Below are 19,615 nucleotides of genomic sequence, written 5' to 3'. Positions count from 1 at the left end.
TAGAAAATGCTTATTTTAAATGACTTAAATGAAACTCTTCCTGTTTAAACACCAGCTTAAATGCATTTTTTTTGCTTCTGTCATCAAATGGTGCATTGGAAAAGCATATAAACAAGTACACGTTGTTCTGTTAGATAGACTGGCTTTTGGATTTGTCATAACCGAAGTTTCTGGCCAGATTCCAGTTCATTTAATTACTTTATGGCTGACTTGCACTCCCCTGCATGTACAGTTTGAGTATGGTATTCCTAATATCCTGTCCTTAGTAGCTGCATGAAGTTGCTTTTTGCTCTCAGAAACAGAGTTAAACCTCAGTGGCTGAAAAGTGTTTAGTTGGTGGAGTTTTTAAGGGGTTCTTTTGGAAAGAAATTATTTAAGCACAAGTAGTTACTGACTGGTAATTTGCAAAAACTGCAGATATCTGTATGAAGCTTCTGATACCTAAAATATAATTGTTTTGAAGGAGTAGTTTACTAAAAACTGAAATTCCAAAGTAGGACACTAGCTAAATAACCCTACTGTCTGACTCTTATTTTTGTGCAATGGAGGTTAGAAAAGGGATTTCCAGGCATAGAAATAATGAGTCAGGTCCCCAAATGAGATATTTATTAAAAATAAAATTAAATTATAAAATTTACATTGTCATCAACTTTTAACCTGTAGAATTTATTTTCAAAGCTTCCTCTGCAGCCCGGAGGAATAGAGACACATCTTCTAAGCTTTTTGAACAAAACCCTATATTCTCATGCAGCTGTGTGCCCTGAGTAGGGTGTGGCTTTAAGAAAAGCAACAAGTATCACATAAAGCAAGTAAAAAACATAGGTGTAGTTCCAACACTGGTATTGTAATAGTGAAAAGCAAATAATTTTATAGAATTCAGTATATTTTCATTTCAAAACTCATGGTATAGTTCTAAGATGGAGTTTTTCATTCTGCAATGTTGCTCTTCTAGTCCAGCTCCTTGATAAAGGATTTTGCAGATTTAGTTGAAGAGTTGGCCTGTACAACAGTTTCACCTTTATTTATTTATTTATTTATTTTGCTTTATTTGTTTGCCTAGCTAGTTTTATGAACATACCAAAAAGGAAAAATAGAGGAAACAGGAAGCAGTCTAGCAGTCAGTCCATCAGAGTGACATGCCTGGTTAATAGGAAATTAGCTTGTTTATGTTAGGGGAGAACGAAACTGAAGTTTTATGCTTAATTTAACACTGTTGATACTAAACTAAAACTTAAAGGAGTATATTTTCCTAATAAGTAATTGTAAGTTTCCAAAGAGTTGCATTATTTTTTTTCCACAACATCATCTGTAGCGTTTTTGAGACATCAACTGAAGCATTCAAAAAAATGTATAACATAACTGGAATATAGTACTATGTATATTTTTTGTTTGAATGGCAATACACAGGTGGATAATGAACCCACCCAGTGTCCGTACTGAAGGCAGTGTAGCACTATGGTGCAGGCAAGATGAGTGGAAAAGGTCCTCGCAGGTGCTCACGTACAATGTTCTGCAGGAGGTTGTGTAAATCCTGGGACAGTCTGAGTAAGTGTGAGAAAAGGATTGTTCCTCCTGAACCTTAGTACTGTTTGTAGTAATTATGTAATAACATGTTGCTCTGTATACTGATCTACTGAATGATTAAATTAATAGTTCTTACCTGTAAGTTTTTACAGACCAACTAGAAAATACAGTTGAGTCATTTTTAAAAGTTTGTACAGTAAAATTATAAAAGTACACTGAATAAGATCAGACTTCTTTTTAATCGTCAAGACCTGCTCACGTTAGGGCAAGTTAACAGAATATTGTTGATCTCCTGTTGCAAAGTTGTTGTTTCTCTTGTGTCTGCACCACACCTTGTGGTCTGGTGCTAGTTCTGCAGAAGTCAACTTTCAGCGACATCGGTGGTGCGGGATCATAGCCACAGTGGCTTTGTAAACAGAATGGCCGCGCAGGGTCAGATGTCTCTTCTCACTGACAGGGCCAGCAGCAGGCACGTGGGAGGAAGAAAGAGCAGGGCAAGCAGCCCTCAGCTGCTCGTTCTGCTCTCCCAGCTTCCTTCAACTTGTGGCATGGGGACTTTTAGAGTGAAGTAATGTAGAGGAGTTACAGATCATCATGGAGACAGTGCTATCTTTGTAATTCCTTTTGCTGGTTTTTCTCATGTTAATTTATCTGGTTGCTTTCTGTACCATGTGAATTTTTAGCACCCAGAACTTCATCTGGTGAGGACTTCAGCAATGTAATTACATGCTGTTACAAACTACCTTTCTTTGTTTGTTCTGGACCTACACCATCTAGTTTCTTTGGATACATCCTAGTTCTTGTATGACATAGTGAAGGTCAAGCCCTGTTCTCCCATTCTGTGCCAGTCATGATTTTAAGACCTATGTCACTAACCCCCTCTGTTTTGCTTCCCTTTGGATTAACCATCTGAGTTTATCCCAAAAAGGAAGTCTTTCTTACCTGTGATCATCCTTTTGATCATCTCTGAACATTTTCCAGTTGTGCTGTGTTCTTGTTGGGTGGAATCACATGTAGTCTTCAAGATTTGCCACCATATATATATATTTGTTATGGATCTAATAATGCCAATCTAATTGGTGCCACCACCTGCTGTTTTTTGTTTTTCTTTTTGTGTACATGCGTGCTTTGATACACAACTGGATCTAGAAATCTGGGCAGGGAGGGTGGTGTTAAGGATATGTTAAGGAAAACTTTAGTCTCTTAGAAGTGTCTGATTCTCTGAAGTAGCTCCCAGTCCTCCTTTGTCTAGATGGTTTTTTTTCGTGTTTTGCCAAACATTAGTACCTTAAACTGTGTGTTCCAGAGCAGCTGCAACACATCTTGTGATAGGAGAAGGAAAGCACACCTTTTGGTGAGGCACCCTTGAGTGCAGTACCCCAGGTGTGTTCACTCCTGACTGTTCTGCACCCCTGGGCCTCTTTCCTGGCAGTTCCACTTGCTATGTGGGATCCCGGAGCTGGGGTGGGGAGGTCAGGGTGTCTTGGTGTGAATGAAGGAGGTTCCAGCACTGATGGGGGGTAAAAAGTACGAACAGGTTAGTGAGCTTGATGTGTAACCCCAGAGACTTGTCAGGTCTGTTTTTCTTGAGTTGATATTCAAATATGTACTGCTTGATCTGTGAAGTGTATTCATCTGGTGGTGGTGAGTAGTGATGGTATATCACTACTGACAACTAAATTAAACTTGTATAAAATCAGTTTCTGATTGTTTTCAAAATATACTCTGTTGCTGGTTATCGTTTCTAGCATTGTGGTTTGCTAGCCAAGGCTCTCTTGTTCATTGTGCAGCTGATTAAGACATCATATTGCAGGGTTTGGGGCTTTTTTCTACATCAAGCTTTTTATTCAAAAATTATAATCATAAAAGTAAAAAAGTTAGCATGCAACGCTAGACAAGTGTAATAGCAAAGCAGAAAACTTGAAATGACAGTGCTATTACACTTGTCTAGCGTTGCATGCTAACTTTTTTACTTTTATGATTACAAGTTTTCTTCAGGAATCAGTGCCATGCATGAGTATAAAGTTATATTCACCTTTTTGGAATGGCTGGATTCTTATTTGGAAAATAATAAATCCCCTAATGTTTTTTAATGTAGTTTTTTTTAAAGACTTCATAACAAGAATTACCAAAATTTTTATTTCATAAATTGGGAGAGTTTCAAATTCTAGATGCAGCTTTCAGGTTGTTTTTGCAACTTTCTACAGACTGGTATTTCATACTGCAAGAAGCTTAAAAGCAAACCAAGCATTTGACTTATATTTAGAATAAGTGAGGCATTGCTTACAGTAAGTATAGAGTAAATGCCCTTTACTATTATAGCTTTTTTGTTTGTTTGACTCAAAGTAGATTTTCAGGCATGCATTGGGTTCAGTTAATTACTTGTTTTGTTCCCCCCCCCCCTTTTTTTTTTAATTAAGGATTGACATGACATAAGTACTACTAAGGCAGTCTGCATGTAAAATCTAAGTTCCAGATACGTAAAGTGGAGTTTACTTATGGAGGCAGTTTATTCTGCCTTCCATGTATTTCATGAAGTTTCTGATTAGTAAAATATTTCAGGTGTTTGTAAATATCTACAGAAATTCTTTTCTCTTTGAGCTAGTTTAGCTGTAGGGCAATATAGAAATCATTCCTAAAAGGTGGAAGGTTGAACATACTTTAAAATTAAATATTTTAATGTTTGTCCACGTGCATTTTGCAAAACAGTTCTAAAATAATTGGTTCCTGTCTACTATGTCCCACATGGATTTAATGCCACAAGTCATTAAAGTCAAGAAAGGGAATAAAATGTTAGTGTAAATTTTGAATTGTCAGCTGAATAAACTACTGGGGTTTTGTGGTCTTCAGGCAATTATGTTTACTTCCAATGAAATAAGTCTTCAGAGACCTAATTTCTAAGGAGCACATGTTTCCATATTGATTTTTTTTTTAAAGCCAAACCCGAGTGTTTTGCACTGTACCCAGTAGGTATGTTACAAGTTCAGAACAGCATTTATAACTTTTATTTGTGACATAGTTATAAAATAGCTGACTGGAAACCACAATTATCTCGAATTGTTACCATTATACTGTTTAGGCAGAGTCAGGCTTTGGGAATCTTTAGTTTATGTAGCCAGACTAAAAATATGGAAAACACAAAACATCCTCCTTCCTCACTGGCTTCTCTGCTGTTCATGTACTGAACTCTGACCAAATCATTGGTAAAAACTTTCTTTTGGGGGGTTTTGATGATAGGGTTACTTTGATTCAGCCTAAAAATCTGTACTAATGCCGAGGGTATCAGTCCTACTCCTCCCTTTTGCCTCCTCACAGGTGCATGTTTCTATTGCCTGCTTTGTGCTGGCACTTGTTTGTGCAGCCATAGGACAAGCCAGGTTTTGAGAAAGCCGTCCCTGCTGAAACCAGGACTGACCAAAAAAAAAAAAAAGGAAAAAAAAGGAAGACTATATTGTTAGATTAATTTTCAACTGGATCAGTTCTGTGATCAGACTAATAGTGGTTTTCATGAATACTGGTGCCGGCACAAGGGTTGAGGTGCGAATGAATGTTGAATGTGGAGCTGTTCTCGTTTTAGTGGTGATACACGCTTATGCTGGATTAAGGCAACTGTAAACATGCTCGTATATTTATCTGCTGTGATGCTTTGCTTTGGCTCTGGTTGCTAATGAGAGCCATCCTCATAATGGATAGATGCCCCCTTCTTACTACTCCAGCTCCAGGTGGCGGCCTGGCTCTGTCCTTGCATCCTTAGCCACGTTTTTGGGGGGTGAGGGTGCAGGAAGTTCTTACTGAGCGTCTGACCGCATTCAGAAAAGCAACACTGACTTAGATTGCTCTTACAGTCATTTTATTTTGCAAGGTTCACAAATATTAGCCATTATTGGACAAATGCCCTTTTTAATCTTGATCTAGTACATGGGAAAAGAATAGTTCTTCTAAGACTTCTACCAAGTCTTTACTTTTTATGCTCTCTTTTTTTGTAATCAGTGTTTCTACCATTTTGCGAAGCTCTTGCTATGCTCTTTTTTTGTACCTTCAGCACTGCAGAAATTGTATAATATGAATATGTGAGAGAATTGATTACAATATTTCTAATCAGTTTGGGAAAGTAAACTTTTTTGATACTATGTATTTAAAACACACCACCCTCCAAACTATGGTGGGAATGGTTTTTTTGAGAGAAACCCCAGCTTCTTCCATTAAAAATTGATGCAAACTTAATATATCAGAATTGTTTTTCATTCTCCAGTCACTGTATTGAGGTGTCCTTCTGGAAAATGTTCTTTCCTTGTCAGTTTGTATAGATGTACAGAAACGTTAAACAAAGATTATTTTCTAACTAATTGCAGAGATACTGGCGAATAGTGGCAGGGGGAAATATGGGTAGTATCTATAATAGTGTGCACTTTTTTTGTCTTTACAGTATCTTAAATACGTTGTAAGAGCTCATGAATTTTTTTTTTAAGCTTACAAGTACTTTTTTCTTTTGATTATGAAAGTGGTTAAGCACACTGAACAGAAGATTCATTTAGAAGTGGGTTAGAGACATTTACATCTAAATGCTTAGAGCATACTAATAAACCCACACTATTTTGGTATTCTTTAGCTAGAAGAGAACAGCTAGAAAAAGGACAACTAAATGATTGAAGATGCTCTAGATTTCAGTTACTTAGTAATGAAGCTTTTTTGAAAACACACAGAACTTTAGAAAATTTAATTTAGTATTTGCCAATCATTTTGGAACAGTTTTAGACTATCTTAGATCTGTCCAAATAAGTGAACTGATTAAAGCATATTTTTAATTGTTAAATGGCAGCTTGAATTAACTTTGGCTTGTGTTTTGTGAACTTTTTAGACTCCTTATCTTTCACACAAACAAACTTTTTCTGTTGTCTTAATTGACTATAATTACTGCCAGCATTAGTGAATGAGCAACAGGGGTTAGTTTCCTAGGAGTATTCAGGAGTGAGGTTTTTATTAATTTAGGTGGGAATTATATGACTGCATACCTAAAGTACTTACTACCTCTGGTGTCCTTAAGTCTATTAAATGTCATCTTCAGTTTTTGATTTATAACTTCCATGTTAGTTAAGGAAAGTTTATCCTAATAAATCGGTTCTTATGCTTCTAGTATAGCATTAAAAAGATCTCTAACCAATATTTTGGGCTCCTGCAAGCTTCTTGAGCCTGTAAGATTTGTATTATTCATTTATGAAGTCTGATTTCAGGCATTATTTGCATCCAGCATGTATCAGGTTCTTAATGTGCTAGAAATACCATATGCTAGCAATGTATCATACACCTTCTCTACCGTATGTGCATACAAGCACACACATTTATACTGTGTTTTTTTTAATGTTGTCTTTTAAACCGGGGTGCCCAAATACTTTATTTTATCATGCAACGTTTCTGTATTCAATCAGTATTGTTAAATCTGTTAAATACTGTTCAGTCTGTTTCATCTCATGCATTAATAAGGTCGTGGTCCTAGACTTCATTCAAGCAACCTTAGTCCCTGAAAATTTAAGTCTTAAAACGTGCTGTTCTGCTATATTCCTTCTGTATTCATGGGTAGAAAAACTGTACTAGAAGCTGTTTTAGATGGAAGGGTTTGGCAGCTGCTTCAGTGAGCAACTGAAAGCCTGGAAATTACTTGAAGTCTCTTCTTTGTTGAGTCTCTTGAATTTTGAGCTATGATAGTACAGAATCCTAAAATGCCAAACATGAGATCTGGATATGTAGGCAAAAGAGGATAGCTTATGCATCTCTTACTGCTGTAAAGTATCCAGCCTCTCATCTCTACAATAGATGCAGGAATTTCCAAGTATTAGTCCTATTGCATTGCTAATCCTTGCAGCTTTTGCTTAGTTTGTTCAGAATCTCTCAAATTGACTTATTGTCTGATTGCCCTGTTACCGATAATAAATATTTGTTAAACTGAGACGGAATACACAAAACAGCTCAGAAAATCTCTTTGAGACTGTGTCTATGTACACAAAGTTCTGCCTGTATGCAGATTATTAGATCTGCAGTTACTGATAATAAGCTACAAATGAGTTTTCCAGATGGAGAGGGAGCCGTATTTATCTTTAAGACATTCTTGTTTGTTCTAGGCTACCTTGCTATGATAAAACAAAGAAATTAAACTTGATTCTATGTTGCATGGCACCATAAATGACAAAAACACTGTTCAGTAGGCAAAAAGATGCAGAACATCTTTTATTTTAGGATGTTACTGATTAGGGATAGTATTTTCAAATTTTGCAGATAAAATCACCCTGAGCCCTAGGCCAAGCTCACTTAGTCTGACTCAAAGCTGGAGAGACAAAATTGGTTTTGGTGCTGCTACGCAGCAGCAGTGATACCTACTGACCGCTGGTTTCGGCTTTTTCAGTTGAGCCCGTGTGCTGTTGCCGGCTGCATGCTTGGCTCTGCTTCCTGAATTTTCTCTGGATTGTAGTGGATTGTGTATCATTAGTGCCTTAGCTATACAATATACCATGAACTTTCTTAACATCCAAAGTATAAAGGAGTCAAATTACATGTGCTTTTGGAAGGTTTAGCAGACTTTTCTGAAGTGTGTCAGTTCCTGAAGCTGTGTTTTCAAAATAGAAGGAATATTAACTGGATAGATGCTTTGGTCTCATGTTATTTCTGTGATTCATGTATTCAGTGTAGGAATATTTTTGTTAAACATGATTAGAATTTATATATAGGGTGGCAACCTGTAATTTTTCTTCTGGTTTCCTGTCAGAGTTTAAACAAACTGCTCTTGTCTCCTGAGATCACTCTTTGACTGTTCGAGTCACATGGAAGTGTTGACTGCTGTTCCGTGTCTGGAACAGCTTGTGACTGTTTACTGGAAAAAAGCAGCAGCTACATTGTAAAAAAGTGCAGTGTAATATCTCTGAATAGCTCAGTTGTTGACACTTGTACAGAAAAATCACCTACTGAACTACAAATACAATCAGGTTTCATCACAAAACTTTCCAAGGCCAACCAGAACTCCTTATGTATGTTATTTGCTACTTTCCTAAATTTATGTATGTTATGTTGCTACTTTCCTAAATTTGTCTTAAGTTTGGAAGATTTGCTCCTTTTTATATTGCTTATTATACATATGCAAAAGAGGAATGAAAGTTATGTCTCAATAAAAAATTCCAAACCTGCTATTAAAAAAAAAAGTCCATTTTGGATAGAGTCTCTCAAAAACTGCATCTGTTAAATTTGCATTGCAAACTTTCTCCTGCTTTGTTGTAAATATATTTAACAGCTGAAATCAGTATGCGTACACTCCCTGTCTAGTCATCTTATAATACTTAGGTTCAAAACTGACGGTTCTATGTTAGGGGCATAAACCTGAGCGCAAGGCAGAAGATGCAAGCCGGGTCAAAAAATCCAGCATGTGTTTGTGTTAGATGAAGCGAGACTAAATGGAATTGCACTAAAATAGGATTAGTGTTAACATGTTATAGTGTAGCTACACAATTATGAGGAACAGAGGAAAGAAGTAAAAAGGACTGGTTTTGGTGAAGAGGGTGACCTAGCAGGCCTATGTTTTAATCTGTAGTCGATTCAACTTAAAGAAGTTTGCGTGAGAGCGGTAATGGATCTCTTATTTCGCTACAGTTTTATAACATCAAAGACATGAAGTTCTGAAATATTTTGGTTGTAATATTTTGTACTTTTAGCAAGAGTGTCTCCTGTATAATAATAAAAATATTTCATTTGACAGCAGATAAGAGAATGTTGTAATAAAAAAAAACCTATATATGACAGGTGTGCACTTTATGGTGTATTTGGCTCTCCGTAACTTTTATTTGAAATACGGTGGTAAATCAGAGGTATTGAGAGAGGGAAGAATAAAAGCTAGTCAGGTTTGGAAAAACTGACTTGTGGAGAGGGGAAGCTTGGTGGACTGAATGCAACCGAATTTGGCATTGAATAGTTGAAGATTAACAACAACTGTGAGACAGAATTATTTAAATACGCAGTTTGTGCTTTTGAAGTTATTTAAGTAAATAGCTTATTAGAAAAAATGCTGGGCAATAGGACATTTCAGGCCAGACTCTGCTAAAAATATTGAAATGTTTTAATTGTAATGTTTAACAGAAGTAGGCCTTGTGACTCTCATGTACCCCATTATAAGACACTGTTTTCAATCTCTGTTAACTTGGTTGAACTTTAACTATTTATACTGAAGTTGTCTTTTTTTTTCTCTCTCTCTCTTCAATTCAAAGACTTATTTAACCATGGTTTAGAAATACATGAGAGAAGATTTTTGAGGTTCAGCAAATCTCAGTCTATTATCAGTAGAGCATGTTCACAACTCTTCCCACTTCTGGTGTAGACTGGATGATGCATGTATATGATAACCATGATAGTCGGTGCGACTAGTTTTGTCCCCCTACATCCTCTGATTGTGCAGGGACCTCACAACCTGCACAAAATACTCAGGGTAGTTCTGCCAGCCGAAGGCCATAGTTAGTTGAAGAAATTTTTGTAGTTTAGCCCAAATGAATGAAGAGCAGAAATTCTGCTGCTCTCAGTGACTTCCAGGCTGATGCGTAGTTACGCATTGGGGTGCAAAGGGTTCTGTGAATGCGATGGTAACTTGGGTACAGCAAGAGCCGCACTAGGGAAATCCTGGGATGCAAACTGCCCTTAGAGCAGGAGGGAGGTGGCAGGGTGGTTCAGAGCTGGAGTAGGCAAGTAACTGATTTCTGCCATTAGTAAAGTTGCCCGAAGACCTGAGTGTTTCCTTGCAAAGCACTGGGGACACTGAGGTGATATTTCAGGAAACTGGGACTAACTGTGTCAAAACTGTTATGAGCAAATTAGTCTTTAGCAGTGTTTAGTCTTTGTTTTAAAAACAAAACAAAAAGCTGGTACAAAATTATGTTTTTCTTGAACACATGTCCATTATTAGTGGTAGTCAGTAGCAGAAGAAATTAGTTGGTCTGACAACAGAAGCAATAGCATTATACAGGAATAAAGTAAATGACCAAATTTATTTGCTGATGTAAGAATGAAGTTGCTATTTAGCTTCCAGAAACTTCCATTGTGGAACTAAAAAGCAGCTTTATACACAGTAATTTATTGTTTTTAATGATTCTAAGTCTCATTTGCTTGTATGCTTTTTTTATTTCATAGCTTGTCCCAGGTGAATTACGATTTTTCTTTTTCGTTTGAGTAAATTTTAGATATATATTAAAGGACTTCTGTTTTGCATGATGAAGTGATTGGTCCTCCTTCGTTAGCTGGTCATGGCAAAAACTTTGAAATGGTTAGGAATGGTTAATGTGTTTGTGTTTCATTGTTTTTCTTCCTTTACGGAATCGCCTGAATATCTGATAATAAATAGAAAGCTAGATGTCGACTGACATTCCAAATCCATGAGCTTCATAAAGTTCTGTAAAATAATTAAAAGCTAGAAATAGCCATGTATTGTTAAGTTAAATGCTAGCTAAAGGGCATGAATATATGCCTTTGTTTAAAGAACAGTGTTGTTCAGGCCAGTGAATTTTTAATAGTGGAAAATCATGGCCTTTGATTTTTGAGTATAAGGATTTTTTTTTTCTTTTTAATTGCTAGACAATATTGTCTATTTTGGAAAGTTTGTTTTCTTTTTTCCCCAGAATGGCATTCATTAAATTCCAGGTTGAGGCAGAAGCTGTATAAAACTTGAAACATGTAAAGAGTTAGGGGTTTCTAGGTACCAGACTTAGAATTGTTTTACCTGCATGATTTATATAGGTTACTTTTTACATCTCCTTTTTCTATTTTAGGTGAAATTGTGGTAAATGAAGTCAATTTTGTGAGAAAATGCATCGCAACAGATACAAGTCAATATGACCTGTGGGGCAAATTGGTTTGCACTAACTTCAAGATTTCCTTTATTACAGATGACCCTATGCCGTTACAGGTTTGTTATTCCTCGTATTGGTACCTCATGACAACAAATGTGATGGATAAAATGGATTTAAATAGAATACAGTAAATCTCTCACATAACTGATATAAGTATGATGCCTTATACAACAAAGAAAGCTCAATGATGAGGTTAAACTGCCCTGTTCTGAATGTGTTGATATTACCATCCGTTATTTGAGAGTGTCAGAACAGAGCAAGTCTGTGATGGAAGTACAGCCAGCTCTATTTACCACTGTTTATGGAGGCTTCTTTGGGAAAAGATTTAATAGAAGGCTGAGCAGGAATTGTATAAAAACATGTTCCTCTTTGAAGAGGAGAATTGCAAATGTTCCTTTGACTACACAAGCATCAGATCAGTAAAGCCTTTAATGCATCCAAGTTTTATTGGCATCAGTGGGGGAGGACAAAGTAACCATGAAATGAGCTTTCATTGTAGATGAGGCAACAACTAAAAGGGGAAAAAGAGGCCAAGCCTTTGTCAAAGCAAGACATGCAAAATTCATAACCTTAAGCAGTTTTTGAACAGCACAGCATACAGCACTAAGTTTGGAAATCAACTTGTCAGTTGTATATTATTCTCAAAGTTGTTTAACATTCATTTTTAGCTTTGTTTAAAAATATTCCATTAATTAGGCGTGTATAAAACTCTGAAAGTGGAGATGCTTAATCAGTAATGGTTAGCAAGTTTGACAAAAGCTACTTCAAAAAATTAATTCTTGCCATGAGAGGAGTTTGTCAAAACTTGCACAGTTTATCAAATTTGCTGATAGTGACTTAGTTTTAATAAGCAAAAATATAATGATTTGAAAGCTTGTTACTTTAAAAGCAATGTGTGAAATTAATGTCTATTGTCTTAAAGTGCATGTTTGCCCTGGGCTTCTACTTTTTGAGCTCATTATTTTTCAGTATTATTTTTCTGCTCTAGTTTTTACTGCTTGGAGTTGAGATTGTTAGTTCTTCGTTCTATATGAAAGCACTAAGTGACCACCTGCAGCATATTATGAATAAGATGGATTCAGAACACTGAGCCATCTGGATTGGGAGTCTATAGTAACACTGAGGAGCAAGCTTTCATATTTAATCTGTTCAGCTCTGTCTGACAACATTAAAAGAAAGCATTGGGTTTTTCCTTGTGAAAGCTAAGTTCACATTCTTTCTATAGTTACGTTAATAGTTGGAAGTATATATATATTATACTTCAGATTGTATTGAATTTCTAACAGCAATTTAAAGGCTAGCAAATTCAGTGTAAATAATGATTTTTCTTTTTTGCATACTCCACTGGGGTTTCCAAACTGTTTGGCATGCATTCACCAACACAAGGGAGCTGTTGCTTCTACCTCTAACTGGCTGTGAGTAGGCAAGGATTGTACATAAGTCAGAAGAGTCTAGGCATGCCTGGTTTTAATCATAATTTCTTCAAAGTTGTGCTGTATATCTTCTGGCTGAGAACTACAGAACTGCAATTACTGGCTATGAATTCATGTGTTTCAGAAATTCCATTATAAAAACCTTCTTCTTGGTGAACATGATGTCCCGCTAACGTGCATTGAGCAGATTGTCACAGGTAAGGCAAAAATAGTTAAATATGATGACAGGCTTTAAAATTATTCAATTCAAAGCTTTTAACTGCTTGTTAGGTTGTGCAGAGTTGTGTACTCTTAAGGTTTAACATCATTCATCTTTCCCCCCCACACACACTGAAGAATTTGATGAAGTTAGGCTAAAAATCTTAAAAGCTCATTGAAACTTGAGTTGCTGTGCAGGAGATGTGTATTTAGTTGGTCTTTGTTGATTTTAAATCTTTAACAGTACTGAATCAACAGGTGTTCTAGAAAGATCTCTTTTAGCAGAACATAATCTGAATGTCTTCCACTTAAATACACTGGATTGCAAAAAGCTTAATCACTTAAACAGTTTACACATAGCTGGGATATCCCACAACATGAGTGCTTGAGTTTTCAAACAGTGTCTCTAACTTGATAGCAGTTTAGTATCCAGTGGTCCTCAAAATCTACAAGGGTCAATACGCTCCTTAATCTGAAGAAATAACTTATAAAATACTTGTTTTGAAGAACTAGTTTTTGATTTGGTGGCTCAACAGAGGACTGCATATAGACACTATATTGCTATCAAGATACTGTAGGACACCCTTTTTGCTAAAAAGAATGCATTTTATCTTGTAACTTAGGAATTTCTTATAACTGATAAATCTTCAAATTTGATTACACCAAAGGCTGTTAAATATTTGTCCTTCTGACTCTAGATAATTTAAATCATTCCGTATAGATAAGCTTTCAGTGCCCAAAGTCTTCTGATAATCCATCTCCACTCTGGAAGCTGGTTGTAATGACTGAAAAGATTAATGTGTGTCTGAGGAAGAACGTTATGTAGAGACACTTTTTCTTAAATTAAGAGGTGCTCCCTACTGACTTTGTGATATGGTCTTGCCATTGGCCGACATTTGTTGCCCCTTTTCAAAATTACCAGGTAGAAGTGACAAAACAGTAATGCTACTGCAAATCTGTTAACAACAGTTTTGTACAGACAGAAATGCTTATAAAAGTGATGTTACAAACTTCTCATTTAACATCTTGTGCAAACTCTCATTTAATACATTGAAAACTACAGATAGCTTTTATTTTGAAACTTGAGGGCTGACAGATTCTAGGTTATTCTTTTGTGCAAGTTTCCCCAGAGTAAACTGTCAAATAGCAGGAACATTTGCAGTTTCATTAGAAGAATGGTAAAAATTGTCTAGGACTCCTTTCTACTTAGCTTTTTTGTTAAAAATTTGAAACTCTTTAGAGAGAGAGAGAGAGCAGTATTTCCTGCCCACATGCTTGGGCAGCTTAGTTTTTGTTCTTCTCTATGTAGACTTATCCTAAATTTATTGACGCATAAGCTCTTGCTAACAGGAATTCAGTGAAAATTTTGTCAAAGCTGCAAAAGAGGTTGTTCAATGGTTGTTAATTGAAGGTGAATAGATGAAGGTATATTGATATTTTATATGCAATGACCAGGTAGGAGCTGTTCCTTTCAGTTGTGCCCCTTGGTCTTTGAGTTCATGGTTAAGGTTTCTACTCAAGGGTTAGGACGTACAGGATTTAGCTGGAAGCACAGGAGTACAAGAGGTGCTAGGCACAGTACAGAAGATCTTTTTAAAAAGAATTGCTAGTGTTTCTGATAAGCCTTAAGAAAAGTAACTGCAGTATAGAAAGAGAATAAACTATTGAAACTCCTACTTAGTATTTATAGTAGTTATTGTCTCCTTATCTATCCATTAGCTCTCCATCCTTTTGCAGGGAGAAGGAGGACCTTAATGCACAGATCTTTAAGTCCCATCTTGTCCTGGAACACTTGTGTTAAGTTCCCTGGAAGTGCTTAAACTTAATTCAGAAGATATCTGCAGTCAGTTGTAGCAATTAATCATTCAATCAATCATGTGCTTTCCTAATTACCATGAATAAAATCTTTGAGGCTTCTGTGAGGCTTATTCTTTAAAACCTAACTTTTTCCATTTGAAAAGGAGATGCATAGGCCTGGAGACACAGCCTGTCTATGCAGGTCTAGACAACCTGGCAATTTACTGCACCTTACATTCTTGAGTTTAATGCAAGAAATAAGTGGTTAATTTTAGTCTTAACTCAAGCACTTTTTTATACATCCAAGTAAAAAACAAACAAGCAAACCAAAAACCCAGCATATTGCCAAAAACCGTACGTCAGAAGGGCACTGCAAGCATGTGCAACAAACTCTCTGGGAGCAAAAATTACTCTTTTCAATACTACATATTAACTCCTGGTTTGTGAAGTTGTTGTTGATGGGTAAAAATAATCTGGGCATACAGAAATCAGTAATTCAGCCACTTGTTTGAAGAAAGATTGATTAATGTTCTACCTAATTCGAGTAGATGAAATATACTATTAAATGAAAAACTGCAGGTAGTAGCACTTCTCTATCTGTTGTTTGAGCTAGTTGTGTTGTATACTTATGACACAGTCCAATAATTTTTGTCTTTTCTTTACAGTGAATGACACCAAGAGGAAGCAGAAGGTCCTTGGTCCCAATCAAAAACTTAAATTTAATCCAACAGAATTAATCATTTATTGCAAAGACTTCCGTATTGTCAGATTTCGCTTTGATGAAGCAGGTCCTGAAAGTGCAAAAAAGGTATATCTTTTTATGGGATCTTGCATTGTAGTAATTACATGTAACAAGAGCTGTGCTAATATGGAACTTTTGCTTTATGTTTTCATAGAGATGTAGGGGCAAAAAATTTAAAACTAACCATATACATTCTGTTACAGGAGAATACCTAGATTTTAGAGTTAAAATGACTAGATAAAAACATTTTACATGTTTTATTTCTTTGTGGATAAGATAAGCATGCATTTCTTGTATCGTATCTGTTGTACTTAAAAAACAAAACAAAAAAAACCCTAAAGTCTTCAGAAGGAATGGAATCAAATCAACAGGTTGCACAGATACTATACATACACACCAATACATATGCACAGATATGTATATCTGACAGATACACAGATACAAGTATCTGTGCTACAGATAAACATTTCAGTGTGGAATATGTTTGGTATTTGCATTTTTCTGAAAGTCGTAACCCTAATTTACCTATAGATAGTGTGCTGTCTTACATGTATTTCTTACAAGCATTGCATAGTGAATTGTCTGACTAGCTTTTAGTTACTGATTTGCTTTAAGACTGAGACAAAGGAGAGTTCAAGGCTATTCATATGAACCCTCTGTTAGAATTTTACGTTTTTTTTTTTTTTTTTTCTTTAAACACTTATATAGAAAGATGCAGTTTCTTCAGGCAGATGTTAAGGAGTTTTGGATCCTAGACCCAAACCATAACATATAAAAATCGCGCTCGTCTTTTCAGTACTTAAAGAAAGGGAGCTTCTTGGCCAGAAAAGTACTGTCTGTTTGTCTAATAAGCAGCATAAAGTCATGCCCTCTTTTCTCAGCGTTATCGTGGAATAAACTAGCATGCCTTTTGACAAGGAGTTTTCTCTGTCTGTACACTCCTAGAAATTTCATTCCTTCTCTAGTTCTATCTCTTAACCGTTCTTATCATAAGGCTCAGTAAGGTAATACAGTGTTGTTTAACCTAGTAAGGTGCAGGTAAGTTTCTACTGATCAGATATGGCTAGTCTGCGTGACTAGATTCTCACTAGCCTCCTTGCTCTGAGACGGTGGGGTAAGGTAAGATGAAGATGCACTATTTGGGCATACCACTCCACTGACCTCTGCGGCAGCCCTTTGTGGTCAGGTGTGGCATAGCCGTGCTTTCACAAGGAATGACCCGGTTTGCTCACAGAGCTCGAGTCCCCTCTGTCTGTACAATAAAAAGTTTGAGCTCAGCCCGGTAAGACCAAAGTCTGCCCAGACCTAAGTCTTTTTGTGGTCACCTGCATGATGCCCAGTTCATCATTTTTTCACTTTCTGGAGACTACCTTCTCCATAAGATTCATGGGCAGAAGCTGGCTGTTCTTTCATGTTTGGCAGTCTTTCAGCAGTCAATTCCACTTTCACAGCTTCTCTGAAATCTCCCTGGAGCAACCTCCAGTCTGTCTATCTGCAATATCTTTATAGCAAGTGTTTCTAATTGGCTGTTACAGCTAAGAAGAGTAATTAGCCTGGGGGAGGGAGGAAGAGAGCACAAACACAGCATCTCATTAACCCTTCCTATACTGCATTCCCTAGCAAAAAATCAAACTTTTTAAGAGGGCACTTTCTTCATGCATTTATAATTGTATGGTCTGATGTGATTTTTCTCTGATAGGAAGAACAGCTAGTTCTAGAGACTGAAAAAGATCTGAGCCTGTATACTTATAAAGATAGTACTGGTGCTGACAAACAGCATAAGAGTCCCCATTTTCAAATGTCAGAATGTGTTCACCAGAAAGAGTAGAAGAAAACTTGTGCAAATCTTACTTTCAACTATGTGGATGTTTATGGCTGCTATCACAGTTTTGATGCATAAAGTAGGCTACTTTGGGTGTATTACAGAAGCACACTTTTACTGAAGGGAGATAAGTTTCTGTTAACATCTATTTCCATAATACCATTATTCTTCTAACATTAAAATATAAATATATAAGAATATGAGGTGGTTAGATCAGGTTTTTGTCTGTCAGGATTTTGCTTAAATTATTTTGGGACACTGGTCAACACATGTAGAATAGTCTTATACAGCATATTAAATGGAATTATTCTATTCTTTCTTGCATTTAACTGACATGCTAGCACCTCACTCCTGAAAGATTCTTTTGTCCGATTTTTGAGCCTGTCCCTCAAGAAGTACCTATTAACAGGACTGTCTGTATGTTTAAAAACAAAAAAGGTGGCCAGGCCTCCTTTATTTTTTTGTTTGTTTGTTTACATCCCACTATTTGTGCATGAAAATATTAGTACCTGTCTACATGGCAATAATTATGTGTGCATAATTTTTCTAGGGAGGACTAAGACTTAAAACCAAAGTATAATTGAGTTTTGATGGGAGGGAATGTGTCCGGTTCCTTGGGTATTCCAGAGGCACCCTCTGTCCTGCAGAATGCTGTCGCAGAGATCTGGTCATGGAGTCATAGAAATGCTGGGTGGGGGGACCTCTGGAGGTCACCTACCTACTCCTGCTTCCTCTTCAGAGTGGGACTGTAGCCACTGCTAGATCAGGTCAGCTGTGGGTTTGTCCAGCTGAGTCTTGAAAGCCACTGAGGATGGAGAGTTGAAAGCCACCCTGGGTGACCTGTTCCAGTACTGAACACACTTTCCCTTCATGAAAATTCTTTTCCTGATGTTCAGCGTGACCCTCCCAAGATGCAATTTTTGGCTGCTGCCTATTATGTCATCTGGCAAGACTGAGAAGTTTGTAACTACCTTCCAGGTAGCTGTAGGCAGCTATGAGATCACTCTTTAGTCTCATCGTTGCACAACTAAACAAGCCCAGCTCCTTCAGCCTCTCTTCAGAAGATGTGGTTTAGGACCCTAATCATCTTTGCATCCCTCTACTGGACCCTCTCCAGCTTCTCTTCTTTCCTCTTGAATTGGGGGCCCAACCTCCAGTCCCTTCTTGGAGAAAAATCAAAACAGTTCTTAGCTATTTTCTTTTCCCTCACAAATTTGCATGCTCATTTTGGGCTAAATATGAAGACCTCCTGAGTAAAAAAAGAACTGGATGAATTGTGCATGTGTGGTGTTTGAAAGTTTTTCAGGGTGCCCACTGGTTACTGGGTTGAGAAATTGCAGAACGCAGCACTTCTGTTGTAATCAGTGAATTGGGCAAGCTTTCATTCGATTAAAATCAAGTCTGAAGTATTTAGTCTCAAACATGCTTTTCAAGTAAGTTTTTTCACTTGTTAGTTTTAAAATAAGCAGAAGGGAAAATGATGTTTCAGATAGCATTACAATCCCTGTTCTGTGAATCAAGAAACCTGCATGTTAGTCCTTTATAAATCATAAATAACTTCCTTTGGCAAACTGTACCCTCAGCTGTACAAACCAAACAGGGAGATTTCTCTCTAACTAAATGTTATCCTGTTAATACAGGGTGTATCATCCCATGAATTAAGCACAGTTGGGTCAAAACTAAGTATCCACCTTCCTTCTATAATGTATATTTGAAACTATGTGAAACCTTGAGAATTATGATTTTAAAAATGAGCTTTAAATGTGTGGAATAGTTACAAGGAGGACAGATACTAAAGATCTTTATACAGTTATGGAATTTCTTTCATGCAAAATTCCTTGAAGTTTATGGAAATACTCATCAGCATTCTGATGAATATGTTGGGGTTGACAAAGGATGTAATCTGCCCCTAAGGAAGTATCTGTATTTGCAGAACAGGGACATAATGGAAAATAGCTCTTACTAATACAGCTGCTTTACTAGACTAGAGAGTATTCTGTGTCTGTCTTTGGTAGTAGGGGCAAGGAAGGATCCAAGTCTGAAAGCAGTTAACTCTGATGTGGAAAATCAGATTCATTTGTTTACTTGAATATAGATGTGATAGGTGGATGATAACTTTTAGAGCTTCTTCTCCATCTTAAAGCAGAAATAAAATGAAAGAACTCATCAAATGATGTGAATGAATATATTTTGGGGTAAATTACCATGAAGAAGTTAAAAAAAAAAA

General features: G+C 36.6%; 1 protein-coding gene across 2 annotated transcripts in view; it reads left to right on the top strand.

The window, feature by feature from the left end:
• Positions 1 to 19,615, top strand: part of MTMR10 (myotubularin related protein 10) — a 39,877-nt gene that overhangs the window by 3,132 nt on the left and 17,130 nt on the right. Inside the window, exons 3-5 of one of the 2 annotated variants that reach the window (XM_026059379.1) lie at positions 11,316 to 11,452; positions 12,954 to 13,026; positions 15,490 to 15,632. In XM_026059379.1, the coding sequence (XP_025915164.1) occupies positions 11,316 to 11,452; positions 12,954 to 13,026; positions 15,490 to 15,632 (353 nt within the window). Of the gene's footprint in view, positions 1 to 11,315; positions 11,453 to 12,953; positions 13,027 to 15,489; positions 15,633 to 19,615 lie in introns of those variants that run through there. The other variant, XM_026059380.1, reaches the window with a different exon arrangement.

This window comes from Apteryx rowi, unplaced genomic scaffold, assembly GCF_003343035.1.
Source record: "Apteryx rowi isolate R43461 unplaced genomic scaffold, aptRow1 scaffold_156, whole genome shotgun sequence".
Taxonomy (NCBI): Eukaryota; Metazoa; Chordata; class Aves; order Apterygiformes; family Apterygidae; genus Apteryx; species Apteryx rowi.
The sequence above is the reverse complement of the archived record's forward strand: the minus strand, read 5'-3'. Positions and strand labels throughout refer to the sequence as shown.